Source organism: Rhagoletis zephyria, unplaced genomic scaffold, assembly GCF_001687245.7.
Source record: "Rhagoletis zephyria isolate East Lansing unplaced genomic scaffold, Rhagoletis_zephyria_1.1 Rzeph_scaffold_01990, whole genome shotgun sequence".
Lineage (NCBI taxonomy): Eukaryota > Metazoa > Arthropoda > Insecta > Diptera > Tephritidae > Rhagoletis > Rhagoletis zephyria.
The window spans coordinates 7,768-21,862 of record NW_016159074.1 but is presented as its reverse complement, the minus strand read 5'-3'; the positions used below and the strand labels follow the sequence as shown (position 1 = coordinate 21,862).

General features: G+C 34.5%; 1 protein-coding gene across 1 annotated transcript in view; it reads left to right on the top strand.

Moving 5' to 3' along the window:
- The window catches only part of AGO1 (protein argonaute-1), a 56,269-nt gene extending 46,637 nt beyond the window's left edge, over window positions 1-9,632 (top strand). The window contains exon 8 of the mRNA XM_017619903.1: window positions 8,584-9,632. Coding sequence (XP_017475392.1) covers window positions 8,584-8,722 — 139 coding nt within the window. The 3' untranslated portion in view covers window positions 8,723-9,632. The remainder of the gene's footprint in view (window positions 1-8,583) is intronic.
- The last annotated feature ends 4,463 nt before the right edge of the window (window positions 9,633-14,095 follow it).

Here is a 14,095-nt window from a genome sequence, read left to right as displayed (position 1 = left end):
CAACGCACTACTTACATCCAGACTCTAAGTGCCAGTTTAATCGGGAGTACTTCCATAACTATAATATTTATCATATCATGAATTTCAATTTTCGTTATTGCGCGTATCGAAGACAAATTTCCTTTCAATTTTAAATATATATATTTTTTTATAATATATATATAATATGATTATTGAGAACTAGGTATGGTAGCACGAAATGTCACAATCTGCTTAATTTTCAGGTAGTTAATATGGCGCCCGAAAAGTGACAATGAAACTACCTTCTTTTTCTGTATCATGGTTTCGACTATATGGAGGCAGATAGAACAGTCATGTTGACAGTTGATAAAAAAAAAACGGGTTGGACTTAGAGAGAGAAATGCAAAAGTCACAAACACCACATTTCACATTATTTACTCACCCCCTTTCTTCACGAACGATACATTTCCAAAGAAATACGGGAATCGGCGCGATACNCTGTATCATGGTTTCGACTATATGGAGGCAGATAGAACAGTCATGTTGACAGTTGATAAAAAAAAAACGGGTTGGACTTAGAGAGAGAAATGCAAAAGTCACAAACACCACATTTCACATTATTTACTCACCCCCTTTCTTCACGAACGATACATTTCCAAAGAAATACGGGAATCGGCGCGATACCAAGTAATCAGTTAAGTTGCCTTTGGCGATTAACCCATTAAAGAAAATGTTTATTTTTCAACTGTACTCAATTATTTAAATATCGTGGAATATTCAGGTGAAGGTATATATCATTTACTAGCTTACCCTGCCACGCTTTGCTGTGGCATATTCCTGTTACATGGATGATAAATGATTAACGAAATAAATCATACGTTTCAGATAAGTTTGATTTTGCAATACCTGTGTGTAGGTACACAATATTTTTCGTTTTTCCATACTCTACGTAGATATCAAGGCTATCTGGTTTGTCGACAGGCAACATAGATTTGTCCATCTGAGATACAATCGGCATCTAAATCTAAACCATACTTTTCCAAAGGTTGATCTTCATTACTGATTGTGATTCCGAATGCCAATCGAATTTGGGATTCAGAGTTTTGGCCGATTAATATTTCGCAACATGATAATTACCACACCTATTTTCAATTTCAGTATATTGGGTAATCCCTGGAAGATCAATCGAGTTCAAAAATTCCGTTGGATAATTAACTGCTTCATTTCTTTCCATAATGGTGTTTATCGACGTACATATATGTTATTTCATCACTTCGAATGCTGGATTGAAAAACATTATTGAGTTGATAGACATCCTTATTCTTCGCGGCAAGAATAGCTTGTTGACTGAGCCAATCATGATTCCTATAATTAATTTGAATATCCGAAAACATTCTTTCGATCAGTTCTCCTTTCGATGTTTCTAAGTTACAAAAATTATCACGCAATAAAATTCGTCCCAATCTCTCATTGACTGGCAGCTCTCCGTTCCCTATGTTCAGTAATTGTCGCGAGAATACCTAGGCTGATTAACCGCTCTGTAGTTGGACACTCATATTCGTAGTCAACTGCTATGTATGTATTTTCGTCTTGCCACAATGTTTAATATTTCAGGCAAGCATTTATCTCGTCCGCTGGTGTCAATATAGAAATTACAGATCTCCTGCGAGAAATATCAAAGCATTCCCGAACGGTTGAACATTTGTACGCAAATCTCGCACCGATTTTGTATGTGCCATCGTGCACTCATCCCAAACAATGAGTTAACATTTTTGTAATAAGTACTTTTCCCATACCGGATGTTCTGGAAATATTGCACGTGGGAGTTTCGATGATTTGTATGTTTAATGGTAGCATAAGGCTAAATGAGAAGTGTTTCCACCTGGTAACGATGTCGCAGATGTTCCAGACGTAGGGAGAGCTACGGCTATGTAATTTTCTCATCGAACCGTTGCCACAATCTTATAAGGAATGTTCTCCTAGTTCCTCCTGGCGCATCCAAGAAGAAGATAATTGATCATTTGCCTCTTCTTATATGGCGCTGTAACTGCATAAGCGATTTTAACCGAGTTCAAAAAAGTACGCCAGTCGCTTCTCTCTGTGCCAACTTACACCAATTGGGCAATGCCACGTGAAGCCAAGTCCTTCTCCACTTGGTCTTTCCATTGCAGTGGGCACCTCCCTCCTCCTCCGCTACCACCAGCGGATTGCGAGTCGAATACTTTTAGACCTGAAAAGCGGTTCCCATACTCATCGTCGCCAACGCGTAGGGGCCTGTAAATCTACCGTAAGATATTTCTCTCGAATACTCCAAGAGCCGCCTCATCGGATGTTGTCATACCAACATGGGCATTGGATTTCGATGCCGACATTATTATCGGTGTTATGCTGGTTCCTAACTAAACGAAATTGTCTACTTTCTCGAAATTACAACTGGCAACACTGACGTGGGTGCTTTGCTTCGTTATCCAACTTGGAAAAGGCAGGAGAGACTTCGAGGTTTTTGTTACCGATGATGTCGATGTTATTGGCATACGCCAGAAATTACACGCCCTTATAAAAAATTGTTCGTGAGTGGTTCAGTTCCGCAGCTCTTATTATCTTAACATTTGCAATATGCAATCATAAATGCCCTTCTGCTCACGCTTTAATTTGTGAGTGTTTGATTGGGCATATAATAGGAGATCAGAATAATAATAATAATCATAAACTTCATAATATTATCCAACGTTATACAAATCGCTCCCGCTAATTTTCGGAAAATTTTTGCTAAAAACCCGAAGCAGGTCATCTAATTTAACAAACAAATTTCTGGAAAATGGGGGTATTGTTAGGTAGGTGTGTATTTCACCAAGGTAGATTCTTAGATACTTGAAAGTCGGAAAAACTCAACGCTAAAGCAGGCACATTCTCTTTACTCGCAATATAGTACGTAGTAGACTATGGCGACCACAAATTAAATTGTTTTTGATTAAAAGTTAACTATTTTATAATGTTAGGGAATGGTGACAACAATTTTAAGTTTTCATTGAGGATTTTTTAAACAGCTGGGATATTTTTATGTTTTCGTTAGGTATGGTTTTTACTATTTTTTCATTTGTATCAGTAGTTTTTTATTATTATTTCATTGCAAAATTTGTATACCTACTCTTCGTTGATAATATGATCACTTCGTTTAATAAGATTTTGTAAATTCTTTATTCATTGAAACTGTCCGGCTTTTGGATAAGTGGAAACATAAAACAAATCTCTAGTAAAGCTTTCCCTAACACTTTTCGTTTGGAACCAATTATGTAATATTTCATTTAGTTCCAATATTTGCAGTCTTTACTTTTAGATAGGGCATAATCCTATTGAAAATATTTCTAAATCAAGATTTCTCAAATGCCTTTAGTTTGGTACCCATATTGTAACATATCATTTCTTTTACCAATTTAATTGAGTTAAACTTTAAAACAGGTGGCAACGCTCCTCAAACATATTTTCGACTGTAGGTCGAGTTAACTCAGTTAAAATTTTCAAATAGGTGGTAACCCTCCTCAAAAGTATTTTTAAGTCTTCTTTTTTAAATCGCTTTAATTTGATACCTATAAATTGAGTTAAATTTTCAAACAGGTGGCAAACCTCCTCAAACAAATTTTTGGCTGTAAGCCATCTTAAAAATCTAAAGTTTTATACCCAAATTGCAGTATTTCATTTATTTTATCAATTTAACTGAGTTTAAAATTTCAAAGAGGTGGCAATTGTACTCAATGTATTTCCAGCAGTTATCTTTCTTAAACCTCTCTAACTTAATACCTATATTGTAATATATCATTTAGTTTATCAATTAAATTAAATTTCGCTTTCGAGCTACTTTGAAGGAATATGTGACATTAATCACGACATACATCTACTGAGAATCTGGTTTGCATTGCATACACTGTCTGTAAGTAGTAAAACTAAGCTTATGTACTTTAGCCTCGTGGCCAAATAATCCCCAAACTTTTTTTTAATTTGCATAATCATGAGTGCTCTCTGAATGAGTCAAAAAAGTCTTTCGCGTGCACCGTCAACTGCGACGATATTTGTTTCCAGCTTGAAAATGTTGAAAAGTTTAAATACCTAGGAGTAGTAATTGACAACCGCTTAAATTGGTCTGAACATTTAAATACGCTAAAACAATACTTTCTCTACATCAGTCGTCATTTATACCGGCTTAAAAAGTTTTGTTCTACTTCTACACTAAAAATGGTTTACTACGGAATATTTCAATCGAAGCTGCAATACGGTATCAGCTGTTGGGGTGGTGTTTCGGCTAGTAAATTGTCCTCGGTCATTACAATTAAAAAGTGCATAATTAGACGTATCTGTAACGCAAATCGTAAAACTCACGCTATGCAATTTTTTAGAATGCTTAATATATTGCCGGTGCGACATTTATACTGTTTTAAAGTTTTAAAACTTTTTTTCATCAAATCTGGATACTTGAAAAGTCTACCGTCAGAAATTTATAACCTGCGCAGGAACTTGCTTCCAATTGTTCACGTTCCGCCTGCTCGTACGTCTCACTTTAGATGTTTTTATATGTACGCCTGTTGTAAATTGTTCAACTCACTTCCTGCTTCTGTACAGGTCATAAGAAATCTCAGTTTATTTCAAAACAATGTTAAAGCTCACCTGTTCAACTTAAACCACTGTGAAATTGAAGCCTCGCTGAGGTCTATATTGTAATCTGAGCATATCATAAAATAATGTATGTAATGTAAATATAGTTGTTTTTTTCTCTCTTTGGAGTCTCTTGGATTTGTATCTTGTATTGATTCTTTCTAACGTTATTACATATTTGTTTACTTTTATTTTTCAATGTTCACCCCACAAAATTTATACTAATATTCATTGAAATTGGCATTTAAAACTATTTTACTTTGTAATATTAATAATGCCATTAACTTTTCTAATGCAGCATTGATGTACTCATTGAACGCAACATGAACTTAGAATACTGTGTTAATATGTATGCATTAAGAAAATGAAATAAATGAAATGAAAATAACGCTCGATCGTTTGGAGCTCTGAGCAATTCGGAGGATTGGCCTCTTTTAGTACAATGTTGATTCCATTTTGTGTATAAAACTCTTGCGCTTCTTTTGCACAATGGCTTGTTGCCAAATCAGGCCAAACAATACAGGCTCTCAGAACAACACTCAGGTGCAACAACTCGTTCAGAGAGATTCGGATTCCTTTTCAAAGTCCTTGGAACATCCTTCTACACTATTTTATGTATGTATGTATGTATGTATGTATGTCCTGGAACTTTGCAGTCNAGTGCCTGATTTTCCGCCAGATTCCGCCTTTTTCTCAATGCTGCAATATTTCTTGATATTTGACAATACATTTTGTACCGTCGACCTTCCAATTTTCAGCAATTTTACTAACCGATATTGGGAGATGTGTGGATTTTGCATGAATTAGTCCAAAATCAATTTTCTTTGCTGAAGTTCTTTGCTCTCCACATCACTTATTTTTAAAGTTACGCATATGAAAATTAACTGTAATAAAAAACAACGATAGCAAAATCAGCACACTAAATAAACGGCTGATCGAATAGTCGATAACAAAGTTATGCTATGTATAGTGCTGCCAAATTTCAAATGAAGCAGATCTTATTTCGGAACTCTCAAATAGTCCGAATGGTGTACTGATTGCGGCCTTTGGCACGTCTGCTAGATGCACCGGTATTTGGTGGTATGCCTTTTTGCAGTCGATAATAGAAAAAAAAATCTTTTCAGCTAGTTCGCTAGCGAAGTCCTGTATGTGATAGATTGGGTATTTATCCGGGATCGTCTTGAGTTCAGTCGCCTGTAGTCTCCGCAAGGACGCCAAGTGCCGTCCGTTTTCTTTACTATGTGCAAAGGGCTGCTCCATTGACTTTTTGACCGAACGCATATGCCTTTATCCAAGAGATAATTAAATTCTCTTTTTGCTACTGCCAGCTTTTCCGGTGGTAGCCTACGCACCTTTTATGACACTGGCGGTCCCTTTGTCTCAACGAAGTTACATAGCTGTGTTTCAGTCCCTTTACGTCGCGCTGGCTCCTTCAACAGATCAGCATATCGGATCACAAAGTCATGATACACGCTGATCGATTTAATCGTCGTTATATTTTGATTTTGGCGCGCTACGTAGGCCTGACCCATTGCGAACCAACGCCTGGTCTCTTACGTCGACGAGCATGCCGAAATGCTTTAAAAAATTTACTCTCAATATAGGATGCGTCACGTCCGCGACGGTGAATATCCATATCAAGTTTTTTTGCAGGCCTAGATCCACGGTGAGTTGTTTTTGCCCGTTTGTATTTATATGAGTGGTGTTTGCAGCTGCTAATTTTACTAATGAAGCTTGAGAATTGTCGTTACTGTTGCGTGGCACCACAGATATTTCTGCTCCGGAATCCACTAAAAAGGAAAGTTTTGAAAGTCTGTCCTTAATGAACAGGCGACATGCGTCAGGCCCTATCCTTTGATTAGTTGCCGAAAAGGACCGGCCAACTAGTTTTCCTGTGCTTCAGGTCTAAAATTACAAGGTGATTTGCACCTGGTGGCACGGGTAACAAATCTTCGATGATACCAGCACAACTTGCCCGATGGTGATCTTACGTTACGAGAGCGCGCGCGAGGCGAATAGCCACGCTGACGGTTTGCAGCACGAATAACTGTTTTTGGCACTCCAAGTTCTAAACGCTCCAATCGCTTGTTTAATTCCATGATTGTGCTTTGCAAAGATGCGAGTGCACCTACATTGCCATTAACAACATTAATGCCAGAGTCATCGGCGACTGCCATAATATTGTCTGCCTTCTCCGCTAAGCTATCCAGATCTCCAGTTACAGTTTGCAAAATTTGTTGTACGTTCCTTGGAAGTTGACACAGCCACAGCGACTTACCGCCACGTCTAAATGACCATCTGCCAGGTCTCGCAATTCTCGAAGGAAAGTTGTCGGCTTCCTACCATCTATTGTATTACCGCTCAGCAAGCGCTTCATACGTACCTCCTTCATTCGTTGATTTCCTTAATTAGGCACTCCTTCAGGGGCACCGAAATTGCGCATATGGAAACTGTGCATTTAGACATTATTTCGGTTTCAACCGAAACTGTGCATGTATGCTTTATTTCGGTTCTTACCATATGCATTATTTCGGTTTTAAACCGAAACTGTGCATGTATGCATTACTTCGTTTTTTTTCACATGCATTATTTCGCTTTTAAAACGAAAGTATGCATATGCATAATTTCGGTATTTTCTCATATGCATTNTTCAGTGCGTTGTACTTATTATATGCTGGAGGCTCTTGAATGATATCTGCTGCATGAACTTAGTCTCATCTGTTGTAATATTTGAGCGAATAAATTGGGCTTCTATCTGCCGGAGGCTCTTGAATGATATCTGCTGCATGCTTTAGCACTGAAGAATCCATTTCTGCGACTAACGTATAGAACTTAGTCTCATCTGTTGTAATATTTGAGCGAATAATTGCTGAAACCATAGCCGAACATCGGGCTTCCAAAATGGCGGCGGTTTAATGGCCACACGAGCGATTTGCAAATTCGAAGCATCTACGAAAATTTCTCCGTCTCCTTCCGTGGGCATCTTTACTTCCGTCGGGGTCACCACTTTGTAGTATTTGAATCAAGTTTACTTTATTTATTAAATATTTGAATTGAAAAGTAATACAAAAACTAAACTAATGTAGTGTGCTCAAAATCTGAAAAAGCGTCCAATTGAATTTCACAACCAATGAATTAAGTTATCGATCATAAACTGTAGTCAAACCGATAAAACTTGTCGGCCTTTCAGTGTTGCCGCTACAATATCATTAAAATGTTCTGTAATGTCTTGTTTTTATGTTTGTTATCGTGAGTTTCTTCTATTTAAAAAGTTCTAGTACAAAGAATTTCTTTGTTCTGAATTTGTTTTTTTATTGTTTTTAATTTTTAAAATTCATACTTTTGACATGCATGTGAATGGCGGAGTTGCCGCTTTCCTCCTTTTCGGTGGGTTTTTATATTAAAAAGGCATCAAAATGGGGGAAAACCCTCCTTGGTATCTCTGCATCTGTTAAACTTTTTATGGGAATATGTATGAAAATCCAACTTGCTATAATTTCATATGCTTAACAGTATCACAACAGTATGTTTACAGTATCTCCCCATAATTTTTCATATGAAAAAATGTATTATATGCATCCCACTCAATATCATTGAATTCCTCATTGGAACATGTAGTCCCTCTATTTTAGCGTATCAACAGTTCATATGGCTTCATACCATGTAAATGCACCATAAATCGAAAATCGGAGCCTGTATAGGTTTTTTTTAAGAAAAGGAAGCATCTAATGTCTGCATTCCCCTTCAGTGTGGGACTTTAACCCACTAAACTTCTTACCGTCCGTACGCTCGGTAGTACTGTTAAGTATTTAGTCGGTAGCAGTTTATGTGGTGATATGAGTGCTTACGTTAATGAGTCCCATCAGTTTTCTTTCTTTTTACTTTAACTGTTTCTACCTTACACTATTTATTGTTTGTATTTAACACAATTTATTAGTTAAAACATAAAATTTAACTATGTCTTTATTCATTTAGATATCATTTAGTTGAAAAGGAACACGACTCGGGCGAAGGATCTCATCAAAGTGGTTGTTCAGAAGATCGGACACCTGGTGCGATGGCGCGCGCAATAACGGTTCACGCCGACACAAAGAAGGTCATGTACTTTGCTTAAATGCACTTTGAGAACTTTAATATAAGTATTTCCATGGATATGCAATTTTAGATAAATATTCTAGTAAAAATTTGTTGGATTTAGTTTTTGGTTTGCATTTCCATTTTCTACTTTTGTTAGTTATGGTTAGGTCAGTGCAGATTTTTAAAGAACTGTGATTTGTTTTTACATTCATTCAATAGGTAGTTATTAGCAGTATAAATCAGAATAGCACATGAACAAGATGTACATATATACATCATTATTCAAAAAATAAAGGCTACAAAATCAAAAACAATTAATAGCAAAATAATAACTAAATAAAATCCAATCAACATTTTACTAGTTTATGTATCTAACGTTGTATGTTAGTAAAATCAGTGTAAATCTTTAACCTAAGCTTTTTTACAAAGAATTCAAGCCATGTCTAAACTAAAAAGTTACAATTTACATTGTAATATGTTTTAGGTATTTGAGCCTCTTCCATATGTATTCGTTATATTTTGAAATTTACTGTGAAATAATTCCTGTACTTTATTTTTAAAAACATGAAGAACAATTTTAATGTAGACAAATTAAGTGGAAAAGATTTACGTAGTATTTATGCGAAATATATAATAATAATAATTAATGTGCGCATTTCATTTTGCGACCCATAATTATCACAATTTACTACGTTTAGCACAAATACGAACCGCACTCCTCCAAGCAAAAAAAATAGAATTTCGTATTGTGTTGTAACGTTTTACAACTAGCTCCCAATACATAAATATGTATGTACATAAATTGAGTATTGTATTGTCGTACTTGTTAATTTATTTCAACGTACAACTCCCTTATAAATACATTCGCATGCGTGTAATTACACGTTTGTTTGAGAATTTTAATTAAACAATAGAAATGAAAAAAAAAAAAATTATGCACCTTAGATGAACAAAAACACCCATATTTTCTTACTACATATAATGATAACTACAGACAAAATGAAGTATGTATGAATGCTAGAAATCTATAAAATCGGATAGTGGAATGTTTAACTAAACACTTCGTAACTAACACCTAATCTTGAAGTAAGTAATATACATATGTATATGTACAGAAAGATGTCTTCTGAGTACGAAGAGTGAAAAGTGGATAAAATACATTTGCAGTTTGTAATAAGCGGTATTTTGGCCTGTATCTGTTAAAAAACTACATATGACGGGCAAAACTGTAACATGGTGTAACACTTTTTACTTCAGTCATCGCTATCTTTCCAAGTTCTAACGACTTTCATACTTTTGTTGTATGTTATTATTGGTACACCTGTACTTCCTCTCTCATAATGATTTGAAGTCAATCCAACAACAATAATAAAACCAGCAGACAAAAATGTAAATTAAGGCAGATGTTACAGTTTTGCACTCATATATTTTTAAGAACTTTTTAACAATTTTAACGAGAAAAAAGAACTACTAACACAATGTTCAGTACCCTTTTGCTTGTTTTAGTTTCAGGGTGCGATTTGGCATACCTTATTTTTATCTCTGTAAAACTTCTGGAGGTATATCCTCCATATATCCTTATTAAACTATTATTGACCGACCACTGTGATTCACAGTTTGCCTCACATGTTGCGCATGGGCTTAATTTGGGTCTTTGATCCAATACCATTCCCGACCATCTGATTGAAAGCAATTAATTGAGTCTTGTCAGACAAAATAACCTTCAATTGAAACTTAAAAATATGTTTTTTATTGCATTCTGAAAGGCCTAACATATCCCAATAGGCAACGGTCCGGTTTTCGGGCGACGCAGCAAAATGCTACCACTCGCACATATATTTTGGTCAAATTAGCTTTTTTCTTCTTTTATGATGCCTTTGCGCCAATTTGGCAATTCGTCGCCTCGCTGTCTACTGATTTGCATTAAAGTTTAATACCTTAAGCGCTTCTGTAATAGTGGCTGCATCGCTACTTGCTGCTAAGTTCACAAGATATTGGACCGTAATATTTTTTGATAGATTTCCTTTTTCATTCCATATTTTCAAGTAGCAAACTCCAAAATTTTTTGCCACTTTCCTGCGGTCCCGCCTTTCCACAGTAAATCTATTATTTACATTTATGGTTCCTGATTAACTATACTATTTACTAGTAAAAAATAACTGTAAAATGCAAAACTGAGAGTAAGTGCAAAACTGTAACATTTGCCTTAATTTACATTTTTGTCTGCTGGGATTTTTATTGTTGTTGTATTGACTTCAAATTGATATGAGAGAGGGAGTAGGGATGTACCAACAAGAATATACAACAAAAGGATGAAAGTCGTTAGAACTTGGAAACATAGCGGTGGGTGAATTAAAAAGTGTTACACCATGTTACAGTTTTGCTCGTCACTGTATGTATGTACATTCATACATTGGACTGTTAAACAAAATAGTTCCGTTCTATTTTAAACTATGACGGATTGGTTACGCCTTTCCAAACATTATTATTAAAAAACAAAACAATTAAAAAATGTAAATGTTTAATGTTAAACTCAATTGCGACACCGTATATCTTAAGCAATGTACTCAAATGTATTTATATTCTAATAAAACAGTGCAACACTCAAAAAGTGATGGGAATGAGACCAATTGCATTCATTAAAAGAGCATTGGTAAAAGTTGTTTCCCATTTCCTTTTTATATCGATTTGAAGTTGTAAACTTAAGGTTCAAAAATAAACTACAATGTTTTTTTTTTTGGATTTTCTCACAAATTTCATACCTACATATCAGAGCTGGGTAACTTTTGATTACGATTTCATTTTAATTACGATTGCTTGATTGTAATCCTTAAATTATATACGATTACGATTACTTTAATTGTAATGATAAATGTTACCATTATGATTATAATAATTGTAATCTTAAAATTTAAGGACTATAATTACTGCAATCGTAATCTTAAAAACATTATTACGAATACCGTAATTGTAATCCTAAAAACTTTGAGATTACAATTACAGTAATTATAATCATGAAAATTACAATTACTATAATCGTAATCATAAAAAGTACGATTGCGACTACAGTAGTCGTAAATTTTTAAATTTTAAATTACAATAAAAATAATCGCAATCAAGCATGTTCTAATTACAATTACAGTAATCGTAATGCTGAAAATTTTCGGGATAACAAAATTTAATCGTAATCATAGTGTCCAGCTCTGCTACATACATATACGTATATACACACATACATATATATTACAAAATTATAAACTCCTCCATCCGCTCCGTTACTTTGGAAAATGTTTTTTTATTTTTTTATTTTTTTTTGTTACAAGAAATAACACCTGAAAACACGAAATTAGAAATTAAGTTAAAAAAGAAATGGTAACCAACTTTTTCAAATCCTTTGGTACTTTTTCATTATTTGGTCAGCTTAATCAAATGTTGTTGGACCGATTCCCATCACCACCAACTTTTTGAAATTTGCTGCACCGTCTAATTAACAAACATTTTATGTTGTTGTTGCAGCAGCAACTAGCTTCCGTTTTAAGTTTGCCACAGCACGTCGTCATCCGTTTCCGCATTAGTACCTTCCCTGTGCACGAATGGCACACTCAAAATTATTACGTAGCTAAGAAAACCTCAAAAAAAAATTTAAAAAACATCGTCACTTACAAACGAACTTTAATTTTACATTACTTTAAGTATAGGTTTTAAGTATGTATGTATATGACCTGGCCAAATTTACAGCAAGTGGCTAGCCAATGTCTATTTCCATAAATCAATTAAACGTCAATTAATTTGTTTGTTTTTCAAGATATGCGCAAAACAAAATAAATGATAAACACAAGAATGCAGCTCACTTAATATTAATTAGCGCTAATATTTGTACTCAAATCACCCAAAAATAGACATATACACATGTATGTATTTTTATACTTTTATTTAATATTTAGTAAAATAATGCGAATGCAGGCGAATGAAAGCAGCAAAACAACACGCTTGTATTGGGTTGAATCCTTTAATGCCATAATCTGAAGACAAGTTGAATTCTTTTAAATACATATTTGCGAATTTTGGAAAAAACAATCCACCCACAGGGTGATTGAAATCTTATAATTCTAAAGAAAATAAATAAAGAATTAAAATTTTTCGTGCATGATCTGGATTTATCGATTCAAAAACAAATTTTTGAAACAGGCTGCTAAGTCAGCTGTTCACAACGTGAAAGCTATTATTATTAAAATGGTGGGGTTGATAGTTATTATCAGGGAACGGATTTTCAGGACCAAAATCCTATAAAAAAGACAAAATAAAATAGCGAAATAGGCAGGAAAAGGCACTAGAAATAGCAAAAAAGGCAAAAGAAGGCACTAAGAGACAAAAACTTAAAAAAAACACTGGTTTACAGGAAAAATGTTCAACTTACGCCACTACATATCCAATTCCTATATTGAACTGCTCGCTGATTCCGAAAATCGAGTTAATTTTTTTGTTATGAGTAACATTCGTTCCTGCTAATTTTACATACAAAAAATCTTTGTACATTTTCATATGACCACTTATTACTTCATTATTTGTCCATCGATTTTCTTCATTATCAACTTGATTTTTATTTATAACAGCCTGTAATGTACTGAACGTGCGCTCGAGTTGATACAAGTGGCGCCCAATTTAAATATGGAACGTTTGAAACTTTTATATTATCAGGAATAAGGGCTTTTTCCTCGCTATAATCACTTTTTAAAGGTGTAATAGGCAGAAAAAGGCAAATATCTTAAAAAAGGCAAAAAAAAGGGCTACATCAAATGTGTATATATGGAATCAGGGAAAGCTAAATCGTGGACATTCTTAATCGAATATACTCTATCTCTTTAGCAGAAGAAAAGGCAATTTCCGTAAAATCCGTTCCCTGATGACTATTATCTAAAACTATAATGTGCCAAAATATGTATACCAAAATTAAATTCCTTTTCAATTATGAAAAGTCATGTTTTTTTAAAACATTCTTCAAGCGCAATGTTTTGTTGTAGTTTTTGACACACCTTCGGTAATCTCTACACTTAAATCTCGTTTGCCTAGAATCAATACTTATGTATTCATGCATTGAAAATGTAAGTTACAAATTTACGATGTCTTAAATAAGTGGGATATAGCGCACCCATACAAACGAATAAAACCATAATGCACATACATACAATACATGTATAGTTATCAATTAAATACATAAATTACATTTAGTTGTACAAAAATTTATTATCGTGGATGAAGCTGGAGACATAACGGCCGGCCATTAAGAATTAATTAATGAAGCGCCTGGCAGTTAAAGGGATTTCAATTTTTTTAAAGACACAGCTTAAAGTTAACATTACGTTATTTATCTCTCTCTCTTTAATTTAATTTTAGCTAATCAGTTTTGACG